At 39.7% G+C, this 22,199-nt stretch overlaps 1 protein-coding gene across 1 annotated transcript in view; it reads left to right on the top strand.

Annotated features, from left to right (window-relative positions):
* LOC123762013 (moesin/ezrin/radixin homolog 1) overlaps positions 1–22,199 on the top strand; it is a 48,269-nt gene that overhangs the window by 14,380 nt on the left and 11,690 nt on the right. Inside the window, 5 exon segments of the mRNA XM_045748178.2 lie at positions 309–389; positions 391–489; positions 13,830–13,934; positions 19,587–19,837; positions 20,360–20,506. Coding sequence (XP_045604134.1) covers positions 309–389; positions 391–489; positions 13,830–13,934; positions 19,587–19,837; positions 20,360–20,506 — 683 coding nt within the window.

The following is a 22,199-nucleotide window of genomic DNA, read 5'->3' as shown; positions in this document are numbered from 1 at the left end:
ATAATCATACTAGACAAGTTGTCAGAATGTGGAATGCATTGTAAAGTTGTGGAAGCAACCCCCATGCTCGTACCACCACCACCACAAAAGGCATCCTGTTTGTATCTGAAAATATTGGAGCTAGGGGGTTGACCTTTGCTTGTCATTGAAACATTTCTAACCTTGTTGTTTATATTCATTTCAGCAATGATGAAATTTACTTTTAGCTTAAACACCAGCAATACTTTCACAACTTGTTTAAATGTACTGTATGTGCAAATAAGTGTACTATATCTTGAGAAAATAAAAGTTTGCATCTCTGTCCATAGGTAAATGTTCGGGTCACCACCATGGACGCGGAGCTGGAATTCGCGATCCAGCCCAACACAACAGGCAAGCAATTATTTGATCCAGGTGGTCAAAACCATTGGCCTTCGTGAGATCTGGTTCTTTGGACTACAATATGTTGATTCCAAGGGTTACACCACATGGCTGAAGCTGAACAAACGAGTAAGTTTGAAGCTTTCCTTTTTAATTTATGTATTTAGAACACTATTTTAGTGGGCTTGTAAATTTGCAACCAGATCAGTTTGTGCTGGAGACTAGGAACTTTACTCACATGTTTGAGGACTAATATTTAGGGAATCATATGACTGTTAAGATTTTATTATAATATGCAAGGTATCATGGTTGTGATGTATGTGTTGGTAGCATTTTCTGTTCATTTGTAAATACATACTGTACTGTACAGTACTGTATTTTTTGTTTTTTCTTAGACCGGAAACAGGGTAAGTTTCCTGTACTAGTCTCCAGACGCCCTTTATTACCCATAATTTACTATTCTAGGTGTGCACTAGTGTCATTCTATAGTCTTGGAATCATACATCTACCTCAAAAGATATAATTGATATAACTGTAACCCCTTAAGTCTGTCAATAAACAATAACTTGCTTCTGTAAGAGCTGTGCACTTAGGGGAAAATTAAAAATAAATTAATGTTTGTTTTTTGGAGTACAGTACTATATAGTAAAGGTATATTCAGATAGTTTTTGGGATTTATATAGTTTCATTCTGTAGACTGGTGCAAGTGCTGTAGTTTTTTGGGGGCTGGTCCTAGGTAGCTTCCTGGTATGTACATTAGCTTTGGTACCACAGACAGACCTTTCAGGCCACTGGACTTGCCTAGGCCTACCAAACTGCCAAGATCAGAATCTGGTGTGCTTATAGAGGCAAGAGGTACATGTTGATCCAAGATCAACCCAAAACTGAGTAGTAGCACCATCCAAGAACATGCTGGCAAAACAAAAAAATGTTGCACCTTTGTTTTCACTTTACCTTTCCGGGCGTCTCGGGGTTCGCTCAGTAACGCCTCAATTGTTGTTCTGTGGAGTATTTTTTTTCTTTAAGTTAATTTTAGTTATAACTAAAACCTTCACAAATTAATTTGCTAAAGTATAGATGCCATACAAAATGTCTTAACACTGTATTGTAATAGTGTGTCGGTGCTCAATATTTAAATTGGTATGAAAATTTCAACCAATGTTCCTCATATTTTTCAACACAAATAAATATTGAAATGTGTGCACATGATTGGTCTATCAGTAATTAAAAAAAAAAAAACTTTCACATTTTTGCAGCTGGTAATTTGCAAATACTGTAATAGTGAAAATATTCACTAGCTGAGCAATTATTGTTTTAAGTGGTAGGTAGTTAGGACAATGTGATCTCTGGATGGGCCCCCTGGTAATCAAGTGCATGTCGAGGTAGCAGCTCGGGGTCACCTAGGGGTCCATCCTATCTGCCTTCTCACTAATGTCCCACCCCCAAGGCACTAACAATTCCCTATGGGTAGGTAATGGGAGCTACAGAGGCCAACCAGAAAATGGCATTTCTTTACATTGAATGCTTGGTTTCTGGGCCGACTCAGCAGCTACCCGATTCATGCACTTAATGATACTTCAGAGAGAAAACAGTCTTTAAGATGAAACTGTTCATGGTATTAAAAGGACCAAAGGAATGGACTGACCATTGGGGTGAGGAAGCCAGAAATCCTGGGCTCTGGAATGGATGTACTCGGCAAATGGCAAGGTGCCCAATTGCCATACCGACCTGGTGAGGCTAGGGAACGTTAAACAGGTAATGAGCAGCCAACTGGCAGAAACAGCCCGAATATTAGCTGTAGACGTGTTAACAAAGAAGGTAGTAACAGCACACTCGGTCTGAGTGCCTTACCTTGGAGCAAGGCACCAGTGAAATGGGATTGACAAAGATAGCTACAGTTTGAGATGCTTGAATATCAAGGAAATATTGCAGCAGAGGGCTTAATACTCGCCCTCCTCCCTCCCCTATCCCAGTCAGATAGGACTGATGAATACCAGTGGACTGATTCTTGACAAAAATTAGCACAGTGTAAAGAAATGCTCCTTTGTGGATGAAACCTTCCCAGTGCACCGACTGGTGCTATAACCATCTTGTGGTGGTTCTGAGGATCAACATCCCCACAGTCTGGTCTCTGACCAGGCCTCCTGGTCAGCCACAATTTCCAGGCTTATGGATTTCCACAGGCTTACCAAACACCGGAATCAATCTGATGTGCTTATAGAGATGAGAGGAGTCTGGGTTAGCAGCATACAGCTTCTTAAAAATAGAACTGCCAATAAAGTTCTGTACAGGCAAATGAAAACAAACCACATATGTAATAACAACAAAACTGGTAATCATTTTCATTTTAAAAATATTCAGAACATTGTACAGTGGATGAATAGTAATGTAAACTGCATACTGTACTTAGATATAAACCGTATACCACATTACCATGAATATAACATTTCATTCACATTGGGCTATAGGTGTCTCGAACACCTCGACCTCTAACGTGAAAGATGAATTGAGCATCCGCATACAGTACAGTCAGTAGAGCATTTGCCTCTCATGTCGGAGGACGGGTGTTGAGGCACCTTTAGTTGAAATAGCTATGCATTTCCATATTTAATAAAGCCACTAGTATGCAAAGCATTTTGGCCATATCTTGATGAAGGAAGGAAAAGATGGAAACAAGGGAAACATGGCATACGTGATGTAACCAGTGCTAGTATCTCGGCACATGTCAAGATAGTGGCTCAGGTCACAGAAGTGTTCCACCTGCCCGCCCAGCTCATGTACATGGTGCCCCCGAGACCCACAGGGAGAAAAAGCAAAAAAAAAGAGATACAATGCGGGGCAGTAATATGGTGGTGCCAATGTGGCAAAAAAAGGATAGATACAATGCGGGGCAGTAATCGGAGGCAATGTATTGGACTGGAGAAATGTCACGGGTGGAGTACCACAGGGTTCAGTTCTTGCACCGGTAATGTTCATTGTCTACATAAACGATCTACCAGTTGGAATACAGAATTATATAAATATGTTAGCTGATGATGCTAAGATAATAAGGAAGATAAGAAACTTAGAAGATTGTCATGCCCTGTAACCCTTAACCCTTTAACTGTGCGGCCTATAAATGACCCCCCCCCCCCCCCCCCTAGTGCGCAGGAAGTAAATTCTCTTGATTTTTTTTTTTTTCTCAAAAACCCTTCCCCCAGTATGGGCATGTCAAAAAAATTTCGAACTTGTACTTGCTTTGGCTGCTATGGGGTCCGTAAGTTGGCGCGTGACAGCATCATTCTCCGCCCGTGCCGTAAGCTCCCGGGGCGGGGCGCGCAAGTTGCCGCGAATATATTTTTGTTCACTTTTTGCGCACAGTTCCAAATACATTTTATTTGTTTTACGTGCTTTTCCTATGTATAATGAACACGTACACTATATTATGGCAGTAAAACATCCGTACTGTCTGAGGACACTGTTACATGCATGACACTTGTGTACATATATGTTGCACATATTTACCATGTATCATGCTAATTTATGTATATATACAATATTTACAGACTATACACTGTCACACACTATATACATTCACCATCAACACATTCAGAACACTGCGAGTGTGAGCTGTCACACCCAGCTAGTCTCCCTCACTCCTCCAACATTGTATTCACCAACATTACTCCTCCAAATCATACAGTTATTCACACCAATGTTTCATGTTCATTTATGTATATTTACAACATATGTACACACTATATACATTCACCATCAACACATTCAGAACGCCGCGAGTGTGAGCAGCCACACTCAGCCAGCCCTCTCTTACTCCTCCAACATTGTATTCACCAACATTGCTCTTCCAAATCATACAATTATTTACACCAATGTTTCATGTTAATTTATGTATATTTACAACATATGTACAAACTATACACTGTCACACACTATATACATTCACCATCAACACATTCAGAACACCGCGCGTGTGAGCAGCCACACCCAGCCAGTCAGCCCTCCCTCACTCCAACATCTTACTCGCCAACATTGCTCCTCCCACCATACTGTTATTGTACTTATTACACTATTTACACGTTATATATACCTATCTACATGTTTAATTTACCAGAACTATGCAAGTAAGCTAGTATTGTGTCCAAACAGTACAGTGGCTACCATACACTACCATACAAAGAGACTTCGTAGCCTGGTGGATAGCGCGCAGGACTCGTAATTCTGTGGCGCGGGTTCGATTCCCGCACGAGGCAGAAACAAATGGGCAAAGTTTCTTTCACCCTGAATGCCCCTGTCACCTAACAGTAAATAGGTACCTGGGAGTTAGTCAGCTGTCACGGGCTGTTTCCTAGGGGGTGTGTGTGTGTGTGTGGCGTGGAAAAAAAAAAATAGTAGTTAGTAAACAGTTGATTGACAGTTGAGGCGGGCCGAAAGAGCAAAGCTCAACCCCGCAAAACATAACTAGGTTAACATACTGCATGACAAATCACACAGCAGACGACGCCACGATTACGACGTCACCTCCCTCACCAAAATAGCTCCTCACAACATACTTCTGGTGCTGTTATTACACTATTCACACACACTGTATATACTCGTGTACATGTGTGTTCCCCATAGCGAACCACGAAGCTAGTATGGTAAGCAAAACAAGAGTTATTGCCACACAGTGAGGCTACCTCAATTCTCTCCCTTCCTCCTTCCTACGCACAACGCTAATTATAACCACAATCCTGGTCACTAATACCTGTAAATAATTGACCACAAGTTTATTTTGAAAAGGAACCTAAAAAGTCGTTTGAAGATTTCTAGATGGACGAAATAATGCTGTGGTGCTGTGGCTAGCGCTGTGAACATCGTGACAGCATTGAATCACTGATATTTGAACATTGTACCCAGTCATTATTGCACTCGGGCTCATCTATAATACTATCATGGCTAAATAAAACAGATTATATATATATTTTGACAATATTAGGTGATGCTGTGGTCACATGCTGAACAGCAGTGCTGTGCGCTCATGCTGCGAGCTCCAGCCTTGGTTGCTCACTCACTACTGAGGCTCTGACACCCGGCAATGTGGACCATGATTTTTTTTAAAGATGGCATCTGTTTACAAGAGCCCTGAGGAAGCTGATGTGAACCCCATGTAGCCGCGGGAGTTTTGAATGAAACGTGAAAAATAAAAACACCCGAAGCCTGGGCCTGCAGGCGCATTGCGCAGTTAAAGGGTTAAATAAGAAAATACCCAAAGACATGGCTGACAATGGGTGAAGAGGACAGGAAACCCAGGGCTCAAGGAAAAAATTAATGAATATACACCCCAGGGTAACATAGACCTGGCAAGGATGAGGAACATAAAAAAAGTCCCGTTAGTGCCAGAAACCAAAAGCACGAATATTAACCATTGGCATACTAGGAGAAAGCAGTATAGTATGTAGGCGCATCAACCATATAAAAGTCCAAGCGCAGTTAAAAGCTCTGTACCTCAGGGTACAGTCCTTGCACCACTGCTTTTCCTTATTCTGATATCAGATATAGACAAATACAAATCATAGTTTCGTATCATCCTTTGCAGATGACACAAAAATCAGCTTGAAAATTACCTCTGCTGAAGACATTGAAAAATTCAAGCAGATATTATTAAAGTTTTTGACTGGGCAACAGAAAATAACATGATGTTTAACAGTGATAAATTCCAGGTACTCAGGTACGGTAAAATGAGGATCTTCAATATAATACAGGGTACAAAACACAATCAAATCTGCCCATAGTAGGAAAACAGCATGTGAAGGATTCGGGAATAATGATATCTGACGACCTAACATTTAGGGAGCATAACCAAGCAAATATTGTCAGCCAGAAAAATGATAGGATGGATTACGAGGACTTTCAAATCCAGGGATCCCATCATAATGGTTGTACTATACAAATCACTTGTACTGTCCTGTCTTGAGTACTGCTCAGTACACACTTTCCCCTTCAAAGCAGGAGAGATTGCTGAAATGGAGGGAATACAGAGAACACACATGGCATACATAGATGCAATATAGCTCCTAAATTATTGGGATAGTCTAAAGCTCACCAAATGTACTCATCTAGAAAGGAGATGAGAGAGAGATTAAATAATATACCCATGGAAAATACTGGAGGGGCCAAGTGCCAAATCTACACAGTAAAATAACAACATACTGGAGTGAACGATATGGAAGAAAATGCAGAATAGAACCTGTGAAGAGCAGGGGTGCCCCATAGGCACAATCAGAGAACACTGTTTAAACATCAGAGGTCCACGTTTTTTCAACATCCTCCCAGCGTGTATTAGAAATATTGTCGGAACAACCGTGGACACCTTCAAGAGAGAACTAGATCATTTTCTCCAAGGAGTGCTGGACCAACAGGGCTGTGGTGGATATGTGGGTCTGCAGGCCGCTGCAAGAAACAGCCTAGTGGACCAAGCATATCCTGGCTTGAGCCAAACCTCCAAGTGCAGACCAGAGAAGGCTTGACTTTGGAACAAGTCACCAAAGATTAACAAAAAGAGCAATTGCCCAAAATGAGTGAATAATGGACATAATGCTGTACATCAGGCACAGGAACAAGAGCATGATGTTTCTCAGTTGGGCAACTCGGTGCATCAGCCACAATAGGACCTTGGCGAAAGACATTCCTGTCTAAAACAGACAACTAGAACAGGGCATGTACAAGTGATCAGTGTAATGTAGAAACAGAGGAGCATATTGTAGTAATGGTTAGGTTCAACTAGTCTGTTATTGGCTCTTAAAAACTGTAGCATGAATCTTTTGGGATAAAACTAAACCACAAAATTCTTAATTGCAAAGAAAAAACCTTTCAATTGCCAAATACTGTATAACCGTTATACTTTATTCTGTAATTTTGTATAGTGTTCAGGCTAAAACTATATGAGATGGATAGATATCTAGAATGTTATATAATGGTTAAATAAAAATATAGCAGTACACCTTATAAAAGTTGGATCTCCATACAGTATAATGGATTCCTCTAACTGACCCAACATTCTTCTGGATATTTGCCGAGATTCAAACTTGTAGCAAAAAAACAAAAACAAAAAAGTATCAGCATTGCAAACTGTTAGTGAAATCTTGGTCATTAAGTGATTTCCAGCAGACTTTTTTTATGGTGTGCTATCACGGTTTTAATTCCTGTGTCCTTACGTAATTAATGTTAACAGCTATTCCAAAGAATATAGCCAATGTGATTTTTAATGCTTGCTTGATATGAAAACCTACTACATTCTCCAATAAGTGATTTTATACCCCTTTATTCATTGTACAGTATTGCTTAACTATTATCTTAGCCACACCTTCCCTGTAATTACCTAAGTGTAGTTACAGGATGAACTCGTGGTGTCCCGTCTTCCCAGTACTTGTACTGTCATATAACGCTTTGAAACTACTGACAGTTTTGGCCTCCTCCACCTTCTCGCTTAACTTGTTCCAACCATCTACCACTGTTTGCAAAATTTAATTTTCTTATACAGTATTTCTTCGGCAGCTTTGTTTAGTTGGTTTAAATCTATGGCCTCTTGTTCTTGACGTTCTAGGTCAGGAATTCTTCTTTCTCAATTTTGTAGATTCACGTTACTATTTTGTACGTAGTGATCATATTGTCTTTTTCTTCTATCTTCAAGTCTTGACATTTAATGCCCCTAACCTCTTCTTGTAGCTCTTGTCCTTCAGTTCCGGGAGCCACTTAGTTACGTGTCTTTACACCTTTTCCAGTTTGTTGATGTGCTTAAGTTAAAGGCACCATACCCCTGCATATTCCAGCTTTGCTCTCGCAAAGCAGCATGTGACACATACTTAACGAGACTTGTGGTGTACTGTTGCTCTAGTCGCCTGCATTCACATCCTCGTAAAATGGCAGTTATTCTAACAGATCTCTTAACAAAAAAAGCTGTTGATACTTGTTTTAACTGTTTTACCTCAATTAACTAAAAATGTATGTTTTGCTTATTGAATTCAAAATTAATATAAATATTTAGTAGGCCTTGCACTACAAATCAATTACTGGTCTGTGATGACTGCGCATCTGTGTCACCAGTAACATCCTTGCAGATTAATATTGCCAGGGAAGTTTGACTGAGTTATTCATAGAAGTCTGAGAATTTATTTTATGTCTTTGAGATTAGTGCTGTGCAGTGTTAGCAATGCCTAATTTGTATTCTTGTGCTGGAGAACAGTTAAAATGGAGAAAATCTATTTTATAGTAAAGACAGTATTGATAACAATATGAGCGGAGTATAGACCTTCCAGCCATGAGCTATGAGAACCAGATAGAGAACTTACGTTATTGCACTGTGTATGCACTGTATAAATTAAGCATCCTTATGATTTAAAGGGTTTATTTTTAGAGGAATGCTAAGTAATAATACAAATTATTGAGGTTAAGGTGAAAAGATGAAGGCTTACTTTGCAATTGAGTATGTGAACAGTGATGGATGATTTTATAAGTAAAATAATGAGGGAGTTTGATAAGAGGCAACATATAATCTTAGGAGAGTGAAGCAGCAAACGAGAGATGTGGCTTAAAGCACCTTAGCTTTAAACATAAAAAGGCTCCACCTAAAGCTGAGTGGCTTAAAGGAAACAATATCGATAAAGTTCAGTAGGGCCATTGGAGGCTTGTGTCATGGCTGAATCATAAGAAGGAAGTTATCGAAAGAAATTTGTTGATTAGATATGAAACTATAGTTCTCAAAAGCATGGTTGTAGCTTGCCATTTTAGATTATAGGAGTTGAAATGTAATGCATTACATTTACAGAGCTAATTCCACTAGCCACACCACTGTAATTAGCAGCAACAGTCAGAGTATATCTTAATATTGAAAGTGTGTTAGTGCGTGTAATCAAAGTGCCATGAACTTTAGTCGCTGAAGAGATTAAAAATAAAACAAATTTTAAAATATAATTATGAATGCTGTTGATCCTTCCACAGCATTATGGACATTTTCCAGGCTTCATATACATGGTAAAATCCTATTCTAGGAGCTAAAAGTTCAGAGTCGTGTACCAGAGTGTGGTGCTAATAGTTGTCTTCGTCAACAGAGCTTATCCTGGCGTATTGGATACTACTTGTGGCGATTCCCAAGGACTAAATTCAAAACTAAGTTTAATACTCACTGGGTAAGCCAGTAGTTGATCTGAATTGCACAGCATTGCACTGATTCTAAATACAGTATATCAGTTTAATGTACTGTAGTAGTAAATGTTGACCCTTCTCTGTATTATTGCATTACATTTTGCTTTTGCAAGCCTAGATGTAACCTTTATTCAATAGAATTATATACTTGTACATTCTGTAGTTAATTACTGGTATATACGAGTATATAATCATATGTATATACAGTACTGTATTTCTTATTAGGTATTCATGGTCAGGATAACTTGTGTTGGTGTCCACAAACAAACTTGTATGCCAGCTTTAAACTTTTAAGTCTTACATACGGTGGTGCAAAGAGGGCCCAAATTTCCTATTGTTGTTGGATTGTGTAACCTTTGGTGGCAGATTTTAAAGCTTTATAAAACATGGTGTGGGTGGGGAAGACCTTGAACAATATATCGAAAAATAAGGATTGCTGCCTTAGACGTTTTACATATATTCTTTGATACCATGAAGAACTCCTATTAATCACATGTCATTTCATAAGTGGTCTTGTAATGGACAAAATTATTTTTGTACCGTCTGTACTGTGTAATGCTCTGTAGAAACTTTTTACGAAATGTAACAGCCCCATACAAGGTACCAAAAACTCTCTTTTTTTTCCAATGTGCTGTTCTCTATAACTGTAAAATGATATTTGCAAGTCCTGAAATACCATATACGCCTTACATTCTTTCTTCCATTCCTTTTTATGAGCGGTATCTTACTGTGTGATGGTTCCGAGGATCAACGTCTCGGTGTCGGTGGAAATATCTGATATTCACACCCATTTTAACCATGAAGCCCTACCTTGTTCCTGCCATACTTTGCTCACTACACTTAAACTAATGTTTTTATTTCTTAAGCTTGTTATATTATCTTATTTCTATTGTGTTACAATCACAATAACTTTTAAATTTTGACAGTACGATACAGTACAGTATGTATGAATTTACATGGGATAGTAATACTATCCCATGCAAATTCACCACACCCATTAACACTATCATGTGTAGCGCATGAGCGCCACAGACTTTGACGTCGTGGGGCGGATGGGCAGGCGAGCGTGCGGCGACGCCTAAATGTGTATACTCGTTTCAGTTTTCTCACCTTAATTCTTGTGCTACATCGCCCGTTTTGGTATCAAATTGTTCGCAATATAAAGGCGCGCATTTTAAAATTAGTCTCATAATAATAGAGCAATAACTGGAATTTTAACAAATGTTTTAATTTTGGACGCTCATCACAATTATTTATATCTTTCCAGTGTTCTGACATCAATTTTCGTGTTACGTCGTTCGTTTTGGTATCAAATTGTTTGCAATCTAAAGGTGCGCATTTTAAAACTAGTCCCATAATAGCACAATAGAATTTTAACAAATATTTTAAAATTTAGACCCAAAAACGTATTTATTATCTTTCAAGTGTTCTGACATCGTTTCATGTTACATCTTTCATTTTGGTATCAAATAGTGCGCATTCTAAAGGTGCTTATTTTGAAACTATCCCGAGGTCGATCGGATAAAAAATGAATTTTATACAAATATTTTTGGAGTGGATGAGAGTCCTGTCCACGGCTAGGACTTGGAAGAAAAAAAGTGGACGTGATCGGTGTCCAAAGCGAGCGAGTGTTAATATTTCTTTCTGAGGGAAGCCCCAGTCAGCTCCCTGGAGCTATCCAGGCTGAATGGATATGTATATCTTTCTGGCATCAGTTAATGCATGGAGTTCTTGCCTACCGGGGACCACGAGCCAGAGCCTAGAATAGAACCAGTGAAGAGCAGAGGTGCCATAGGCACAATCAGAGAACACTGTATAAACATCAGAGGTCCGCGGTTGTTCAACGTCCTCCCAGTAAGCATAAGAGATATTGCCGGAACAACCGTGGACATCTTAGAGGAATCTAGATTTATTCCTCCAAGGAGTGCCGGACCAACCAGGCTGTGGTGGGTATGTGGGCCTGCGGGCCGCTCCAAGCAACAGCCTAGTGGACCAAACTCTCTCAATTCAAGCCTGGCCTCGGGCCGGGCTTGGGGAGTAGAAGAACTCCCAGAACCCCATCAACCAGGTATCAACCAGGTAACCTAGCCCCCTCTAGAGAGGCACGAGGAGCAATGGCCTATAGAGACCCCCCCCCCCCCCCCCCTATGGTTGGGAGCATTCCATGTCTGCCATTGACCGGGACAAGCACCCAGAAATGTAGGCGCCCCAAAACAAACCCCTATTCTGGTAAAACTATTGCAACAGAAGGCCGAACAAGTGGACAGAACTCCCAAAACGAAAATTAGCAAACTAGCATGACGTCATCATGTCGCCGCGCCGCTGTCTGCCAACCCCCTCCCCTCCCTCCCTAGGAGGGGGAAAGGGGAGCCCCAGACCCACCCACTGGCAACCCAACCTTCAGTTCTTAAGCTGATGGAAGTCTGGTGCAGTCGTGCCTCTGGCTCCGGTTTGTTTAAATTCTGTGCCTTGTGGTGTGGGGGCGCTCTACAGGTGGTGCGTGAGCCGGGAGACGTATTCCATGGTACTCAAGCTGCATGCACCTAGGGTTCCCTTCCCTAGGTGCCCTGTAAGTACTGTCCTTAGGGCTTGGGGCCTTCTTCCACAAGTCACCTTGGGATCTATCTTCACTGTGCCGTTTACTGCTCGGTATTTGGCTACCCTTGGGGTCAGCTGGGGTTTTTCTTACCCTTGTTTGTCTCTGGGTAGGGGGGTAGTTTTCGTCACTGGTAGGGGCATTGGGTACTGCACAGCTAGTTTTCACCTATGACAGTAGCCGGCTCTGTTCCGCCTGGGTACGTTGTCCTTTTGCAGGGGTTATGTTTTGTTTTGTTTTCTTCCCGGTGGGGGTCTGCCTTTTTGGTCCCCCATAGCTATTCTTGGAGTACGGTATATATATTTATACAGGTATACCTGTATTTGTGTGTTTAGTGGTCCTCCCCTCTTGGCCCCCATGAGTGGACACGTCTCGGGGGAGGGGGGGGTTCAGTTTAGCAATTTGTTTGGTAGACTTGGGTGCCGGATTGCAGTACCCTGCCTGGGCTTCCCTTAGCGTGTAACCATGGCTAAGGGCCCTGGAATACCCCACAGGGGCTACATGGTCCGATGGATGTGACCCGAGTCCTCCCTCGCGTCTTGGGAATTTGAAGGTTGCTCTGTTCCCTTGTCTCAGGGTGACACTCGCCTGTTTTGCCTCCGCCATGCTGCCTGTTGGGTCGATGATTATTTTGATCCGGAGTCGTGCGACGTGTGGGGTCTGTACGTGCTCCTGTTCACCCAAGCCACTGATAATGATGTGCAGGTGCAGGCAGCTTCGTCCTCGTGGTAGGTTCTTTTGATGCACTCTTCTTCTCGGGTGATGTTTGAGTCTGCTGCTTCCTGAGGGGTCCTAGGGTTGCTGCTTGGTTGGTCAGGCTGGGGGTGCTTTCTTTTGTTGTTCGGTTGCGGCTCTTCGCTGTTCTCTGCGCGTCTTTGCCTCTGGGGTTGTGGACGCACTTTGGTTTTCCCAGATTCCCTTACTTCCCTCCTTCCTGTTCTGGGGTTCGGGTCTCCCGGGTCGATGGCAAGGTCCTTTCTTTTAGTCTGTGGTCTTGTTTTATGTTAGGGCGCGTGGCATCTGCCTCCCGTATCCTTCTCTCTTTTCCTTATCTGTGGTGAGGTAGCTCTGGGGAGCCGATGGGGCTTCCCCTAGAAAACCAGCACTGAATGCAATGAAACGCCATTTTCTGGGTGAGTCCTGGAGGCTCCCCGGCATCCATCCCTCCCTCCCTCCCGGTCGGCGATGTTTTTCTCGCTTTTTGACATCCAGGCTAAGAACTGAAGGTTGGGTTGCCGGTGGGTGGGTCTGGGGCTTCCCCTTCTGCCTCCCCTTTTGTTTTGGGGCACCTACCTTTTTGGGTGCCTGTCCTGGTCGATGGCAGACATAGAATACTCCCAACCATAGGGGGGGGGGGTCTATAGGCCATTGCCCCTCGTGCCTTTCTAAAAGGGGCCAGGTTCTGGCTCATGGTCCCCGGTAAGCAAGAACTCTATACATTGACTGATACCAGAAAGATACACCATTCAGCCTGGATAACACCGGGGAGCCATCAGGAATTGCCTAGAAAATGGGGTTTCCTTACATTCAATGCTGGTTTTTTACTTCAGCACTTGCAACTTGCCCACATTTTAAGCTGTAAATTTCCAGTAATTTTTATTAAATGAGTTACTCAAATTGGTATATGATTAATTCTTTTATTTAAATTATTATTTAGTTCTTAGTTCATTTTTAAGTGCTTTTATTTTTGCAGGTTTTATCTCAAGATGTGAAAAAGGAAACTCCTCTCCAATTCAAATTCCGAGCCAAATTCTATCCCGAGGATGTGGCCGAGGAAATCATACAAGATATTACACTGGTGAGTAATGTTGACTTGTAATATTTTTGTAGCATTTTGTTAGTTTGCAAAGCCATTGTATAAGTCATGCCAGGAATGAATGGTTAATAAAATGGATCTTGCAGTACCGATTTATACTGTGGAAATGTCATTATTAATAGGGAAAGCTGCTTGTATTATTTGAAGGACTAAGAAGCCTGCATGAACAACTTGGTCCCAGCCTTTTTATATTAAAGTCGAAATTTATTTAATATCAGACAAATTGCCTTTATACTGCATTTAAAATAATTTGTATCAAGTACGATGCTGTCCAAGGAATAATAGAAAGACTGCTGAACTAAAGTAGAATAGGTAACCTGTACACCACTGGGATCATAATATATTTTTACTATGAAGGGTGCAGGATATAATACAGTATTACTGTACTATATAATACTGTAGATGGCTCTTAAAGCTCAGAGCTCAAATTCTTTAGTGTGAATATAATGGCATTGTTATTCTTCAATGGTAACAAAATGTTATATTTGACTACAGTACAGTACTGTGCATTGATTAACTATATTTAATAATTAGTACAAAGTGTCACAGCGTACGTGCTGACAACATACAGTATGGGAAAGAATTGAAATCAGTCTCCGGATGATTGTATGAACGAGACATATCAACACTATGGAAACAATAACAATTCTAAAATACACTACTGCGTTAAATTCATTTAACTTTGAACTACTTTTAAAGTTAATTTTTTCCACACATGAGTGGTTATATATTTAAATGTAGCCACAAGCTAAGGTTTAAAGTAGCCTATTAGGTGTACAGTACAGGTACTATACAGTTATTAATCTTTTAAATGGCATGTGTAATTTTATGGTTGATAGGCATGATCAAAATGTTCAGGAAAGTCTTTAGGTAGGCTTTGTTAAAGATGGTTTTTACCCAATTTTTTTTCACTAGTTTCATTTACCAAGAATATAGACTTACTTTACACTGACACGACATTATGAGGTCAGGCTTTGCAAAGCAAACTCTGTTTTGTGCGGTAAATAGGGCTTAGGCTCTATATATCTTTTAAGCTCCCACTATCAGAACCATTTTGCATGATGCAATAGCTTCAGTAATGGTAAGAAACATCAGTTAACAGTATAATAATACTCTATAAAAAATCAGCATTTAGTGTGTAGCAAGTGGGAGGGAGGCATGCAAGTTGTTTGGTACAGCATGCCCCAAGTCTAAATACAACAATGTTTGCATGAAGCCATGCAGGAACCCCCCCAAGCAGTCACAACAGTTTTGGATTGGTGGTTGTGGCTCTCTCTAAGGAGAGTAAAGAGCAGACTACCCAGTCTTAAGCTTAAGTGTTAACATGCATCTTGCAGGCTGCCACTTAACTAGAAGTAGATTTGAATTTACAGTGCTTGGTTCAGGCTGAATAGTTAATCGATTTAACGAGACCATGGAAGGGGAGATTTTGCATGAAGGGAAATGCTAACAGGTGAATATGAAAACGTAAAGTTCCTTACAATAGTTATCAATACTTGAATTGGAAAATTAGAGGCAGTTAGTGGTAACTATACTCAATAGTGACGAAAGAGATTTTTTTTACCAATCGACTCAAATAGTTTATGCATCCTATTTAAGTTTGTCCAGACATTTGACTTTAAGGAATTTGGGTCATTACAGTATCTGTAGCCATTTGGTGGGCAGTGAAGAAAACTTCACCCCATCCAGTACTGTAGGTCTGCAGTAACTAAAGAGTGAGGCATAGCTCTCCATGCCTAGCCTCCTAGCAGTTTATTCCTGGCACACTAACTACTGTACCTCTCTCAAACATTAACACTATCGCGCGCGCCACGAGAGCGCCGCAGACTTTTAACGTCATGAGGCTAATGGTGCGGGCGAGCGTGCAGCAATGCCTAAATGCGCATACTCGTTTCGGTTTTCTCACCTTAATTCTCATACTACGTCATTCGTTTTGGTATCATTGTGTTCACAATTAAATTCCCTGCAGATGTATATGCATATAATGTCCAAAAACCTGGCCAGACTCCCCACAGCAAGCCTAAAATTACCTGTGAATGCGCACCAATTTACACACCACAACCTAATGTGTATACTCGTTCAGTTTGATAACATCAATTTTCATGTTACATCGCTCATTTTGGTATCAAATTGTTCGCAATATAGGGCGCGCATTTTAAAACTAGTCCCATAATAATAGCACAATAAATAAAATTTTAACAAATATTTTAAAATTTAGACCCAAAACGTATTTATAATCTTTCAAGTGTTCTGACATCAAGTTCGTGTTACATCTTTCATTTTGATATCAAATTGTGCACATTCTAAAGGCGCTACTTTTGAAACTATCCCGAGGTCGATCTGATAAAAAATTAATTTTATACAAATATTTTTGTAGTGGACACGAGTCCTGGCCATGGCTAGGACCCAAGAGAAAAAAAAATGGACGTGATCGGTGTCCAAAGCAAGCGATAGTGTTAACATTATCATCATTTGTTTCTTGAAGTTGTGGATGGAATTGTCTTCAACAACCTGTTCCTTCAGTGCTCTTCTTGCCAACTGCTCATAAAGTAACAAGTTTTTTTTTTTTTTTTTTTTTTCGCACCTCTCAGATTCTATGCATGCCCAGTTTTCTTCAGTGTTTTCTTGTTCTACCTCCTTTTAGTTTAAATAAGCTTCATTTGTCCACTTTTGTCTATTTCCATTCAGGATCCTGAATGTAGTGATTATATCCTCTCTGCTTTTTCTTCGCTTCTAAAACTGAGGGGTGACTTCACTCAACCTGTTCTCATAGCATAGCTCTCTCAATTCTGGTACTGATATAGTTGTAAAATTCTAAACTGCCTCGAACTTCCTTTTGTACCTGGATGTGATTCTGGGGGTTCTTCCCATTAACTTGAAAGCTTGGTCCAACAGGATGTTGCTTGCAGCAGGCCGGTTGGCCCCCTCATCCACCATAGCCCAGTTGATCTGGCACTTGAAGAAAACAATCCAGTTTTCTTCAAGTTGCTTTAGTTTGGTGCTTCCCAAGGTGTGGATTCCCTGCTGGTCTTGCATATGCCATATAGGAACTTAACCCTGGTACTACACAGCCTTCACATAAGGCCCTCCCATGGTGCACAAGAAAAACCACTTCCATAAAAGGTTTCCTTTCTGATGTTAAAATGAATTTGTTGCTAATATAATTTATTATTCCACTTGTCTCAATGGTTTTACATTTTTTTTCCTTTCTGTAATATTATTCAAAAGTGTGTAATTTGAGAAATTTAGATTATCAAATACAGTATTGTATGTGGAACATTTATATACAGTTCTAAAAAATGATATATATAGCATATCATTTGGACAATAAGTGTGTGTACTGTTATTACACTATATACATACTTTATATAACTATATATTTTTATGCACCATTATGAACCAATAAGCATTTCTAGTGAGTGTAATAACCTTACAAATGGTTATCAGCCGAGTCCCACATTTGTTCGTGTGAGACATACGCTCATATAGAGCATATTGAATGTCATATTTTATTCACAAATTTTTTACCATATTTTTTTTAAGTGTAATGATGCATTGAGCTGTTAGTAATACAGTATTATTTGTATCGCAGAATAGAATATTGCTATTACATTCCTGTCACTAAACCCTGAATATGAATGCATTTCCACAAAGTTATATTCTAAAGGAGCATGAGGTCCTTCTATGGTGTGTACATGAACAAAACAATGGCTTAGTGCTGTGGTTGTCCTAATCACACTGTGAACATCATAACTAGCATTGTGTTCATTTGTATCTGAACATTTTACACAGACTTCCTCAGTTAGGATCATCTATGACAGTATCAAAGCAAAATAATCCCTATTACCTATTTTATTTATTATTATTACAGGGTGCTATGAGCTCTTGCTGCATGCACCAACCTTGGTTGCTCTCTCAGTACTGAGGCTCTAACAGCCAGGAGAGATGCAGATAATTTTTGTTTTTTTTCAAGATGGCATCTGTTTAGTGGAGCCTTAACAGGATGACAGCCCTGTTCACCCGCGGGAGTTTTGAATTGTTTTTACCTAAAAATTTACCCCTGGTTGCAGTGGGCACCATCGAAGAAACCACTCTGATAGCAATGCACAGTTCAAGGGTTCAGGTTCCTTGTTTAGATTGTTTGATGTTTTTATTGGCTAGTTCCCAATGCTACTATTTCCTTTACCCATTTTCATTACAATTATTTGGATTGAATTCCAACAGCATTTCTGTCCACGGATGAAGTTTGTCAAGGTCTTCATGCAGAACTCTACTATTCTCTTCAGTTCTTTGCTCATTAACTATTGCATAACCTGCAAACAATGACATGTATGAGTGCACGCCCCCTTGGAGGGCCATTTACATAAATTAGAAAGAGCAATTGTCCCAGGCCAGATCTGTGGAACCCTATACCTCTGCTACCTAACATTCTCTCTGACACTTGGTTTCATGTCCATTAGGTACTCTCATATCTTTTCTGTTATTGCCACTTGTGTGTTACTTTTTGTGAGGGGACTATATCTAATACTTTCTGGCAGTCTAGGAAGATAGTCAACCCATCCTTATCATATTTTGGAGACCCTGACATAGAAGTCAGTAAGTTTATCATGATTGTGTTTTTCTGAACTAGTGTTGTCTTATAAAACTTTACTGCCCTCAAATGTTCTACAGTTCTGACTTTTTTCAACATCTTGAATGGAATGCATGTTTGACATTGGTCTATACATAAGTGCTTAAATTAATGTCTGCCCCCTTTCTTGGGTAATGGAACTGCATTTGCATTCTCCAGATATTTGTTAACACTCCTATCTCTAATATTGAGCAATTTGGTCAAGGGGTAAAACAACCCCCCACAGCTTCCTTCAGTAACCATGGTATCTGGTCCAGTCCTACTGCTTGTGCTACATCCAGTTCCTCTAGGTGTCTTGCCATCTTCTACATTAATTTCAATAAGGTCTGGTGTTTGTACTCGTCTTTTGTCACCTCTCCTTGGACACCAATCTGGTTTCAGTTCGTAGACCTCCTGGAACCTCTTCATGAGTTTGATACTTTCCTTGTCCAAGTGTATTCCTCCATCTTTAGTTTGATCACATAATTTCATACTTTTTTGTCCTCTGTATGGTATATGGCTTTGCAACAATTTAAATTCTCTTGCCTTTGCCTCGATGTCATTTCAATCTTCGGTGACCCTCGAGAGTGCTATAATGATTAATGGTAAATATGAAAAATGGTAAATTAGAAATACTGTAGGTAGAAATTTACACAAATCAATGTAGGAAAAAGGCATTTTTTTATTTTATTAAATATATTGTACAGTACACACACGTACACACACAATCTGAATTTTGTTAGATCTATGTACAGTACCTTACATATTACTGATAAATGATATTTGAATGTTATATTTCAATGTTTTTGTAGGCCATCAGATTAATCCTATATGACCCAAATTTAATTGAAGCTAAATAGTGTATCCCAAGTACATAGTGAACATGAGCTTGCTATTTGTTAGCTACCATCTTTGCTACATATGTCTTGAAAATGTATGCTTTTAGCATGAAGTATCTGGACTTGCTTTTGAATATTGGTTAGCTGACACTAATGAAAAAGTTAATGAACTAAAATGATTTACAGAGGTTGTTCTATCTGCAAGTTAAGAATGCCATCCTTAGCGATGAAATATACTGCCCCCCTGAAACATCAGTTCTTCTGGCTTCATATGCAGTACAAGCAAAGTATGGTGACCAGAGCTCCGACATCCACAAGTCACTGGCCAATGATCACCGAGTTCTACCACAGCGTGTGATGGACCAGCACAAACTGACACGGGAGGAATGGGAAGAGAGGATCATCACGTGGTACCATGAACACAAGGGAATGCTAAGGTCAGATTAAGATTCATGTCTAATTTTACAAAGTGAGGTAGAAAAGGATGTCAAGATTTGGCTTGGAAGATAAAGGCGGCTTGAATGTGAACAAGTAGTTAAAATGGTTAAAAGGTGGCCCAAGCATATTAAAATTACAATTACTGTACTATACTATCGTTAAATTTGGTAGACCATCGTCTTAAAATTACAATACGAATGAAAACCAAGTAATTTGTAATTAAAAACTTTCAATTGAAAAACTATAGATGTTAGCTAGTAACATGGGTTGTACAAGTGAGTGGTGGTGTTGGGTTTAACAAGTGAGGAGAATGGTAGCATAAGCCGAACAAAAGGACTTACTGGAAGAATGAACATCATGGGTAATGGCAAGTGGGGCAGGTGGTAAGCTAACAATGTGTGGAGAAACTACTGTAGGAGAATTTGTTCATTTTATATATAGATTTTTGTTTTTTTGTTCTAAATAATTTTAAATTGTTTTAATTTTCTTACATGCAAGTGCAATTATTAATTATTTTATAGAGAAGATGCCATGATGGAGTACCTCAAGTTGGCTCAGGACTTGGAAATGTATGGAGTAAATTACTTTGACATCAAGAATAAGAAAGGGACAGAGCTCTGGTTGGGAGTGGATGCTCTTGGTCTCAACATTTACGAGAAAGATGACAAGTAAGTTAAAGATTTACAGTTGAAGAATGCCTTAGATTAAGAAATATCTTGTAACTTGAGTTTTGTCCTGCAAGACTTTTTTTTCTAGCATAGTTTGCTTCGCTAAATAATTTTGTTTATTTATATATTTCATCATAAATTCCTTACCAGTGCTTTAAAGTTTTTCAAACTTATGCATTTACTTCTGCTGGAGTATTCTATTAAGTATTTTTCACTGCGCAAATTAAACTTAATATTAAAGTGAGGCCTGGTAAAAAAAAAAAAAAGTAACAAGTTTACCGAGTGACAAAATAAACTTCTTGAACAATTCTATGCAGCTTCATTAAACTCGGTTCACAGCATAGCATCTGAAATAATACAAACAAATGTATTAACAATATCTCAAACAGGAATTAAAAATCGTCACAGTAATGGACCTTACAATAAGAAGAGGGTGTTGTAATCTAATGAACATATTTAGAAATATCACACGGGTATAACTAGACAACTAGGTAGGCCAGGTAGGCCATAAAGATCTTGACCTTGCTCTCCCGTAGCAAACGTTGTGTGCACACGCAGTGATATTTCTTTAGTTTACTTTTGATTCCGCTAAATAGCATTTGAAAAGAATATGAGAATAGATGAAGGAATTGGCTGTCAGGTGATTAACCCTTAACATGCTAGGGGTATAATATCCTTTGTTCCCCACAGGCGCATGTAATTTTGAAAAAAAAAAAATTCTTTTCTTCATAACCTGTTAATTTGTGTTCACTGATTATGGGAAAAATAATATAAAAATCGTAAGTGGCATATATTGCCCGCTATAGGGTGGGGAAGTCTGGCAAAAAACAGGCGCTGACTCGGTGTGCGTCCCAGGCGGTCTGTTGATCGCCAGCTGTCAGGCCAGAGTTGCCACAAAGAGATAATTACCTAATTATTTCAATGTCTCCGATTGATTTTTCGTAGTTTTTTTGCTGTAATATTTATTCAATATTCAATAGTGTGTAGTGTGATATATTTATATAATAAAATGAGTGAATCATCGCTGTACTCAAAAATATGGTGTGCATATTGTTGATTCAATTATGTTCATCAAACAGTGAACAAATACTTTCTGTTATTACACTATACACAGGTTATATACAAGGATCTGCATGTTTTGTTCACCCTAACGAACCACTAAGTTGCTATTAAGAGTCAAAAAGTAACGCGGAGTGACCGCCATGTACCAGCCAGCCACTCACACCCTCCCTCAAGGTGAGTCAGGTGAGGTACACCCACCTGACTCACCCACATTCTCTTCCCACAATACTGTTTTTGCTTTTATTCATTAACAGACGCTATATATAAGTATTTACATTTGTGTTTCCCATAACGAACCACTAAGTTGGTATTCTCAGTGGCAGTGGTAGCTCGCCACTGGCTGCCACTCCCTCCCTCACCTCACCTGACTTGCCACCATTCTCCACCCACCATACTGTTTTTGCTTTTATATACAGACATTATATATAAGTATTTACATGTTTTGTTCACCATGACTGTACATCTAAGCTTGTATGGTGAGTAAAGGCACAAAGACGTAGGACCTCACACAGTCAACTGATGGCTGCCGCCCTCAAGGTCAGATGCACAAATATTTCTCCTCCAACAATACTATTTGTGGTGTTATTACGCTATATACACACATTATATATAAATATCTACCTGTTTTATT

This window comes from Procambarus clarkii, chromosome 34 (assembly GCF_040958095.1).
Source record: "Procambarus clarkii isolate CNS0578487 chromosome 34, FALCON_Pclarkii_2.0, whole genome shotgun sequence".
NCBI lineage: Eukaryota > Metazoa > Arthropoda > Malacostraca > Decapoda > Cambaridae > Procambarus > Procambarus clarkii.
The sequence above is the reverse complement of the archived record's forward strand: the minus strand, read 5'-3'. Positions and strand labels throughout refer to the sequence as shown.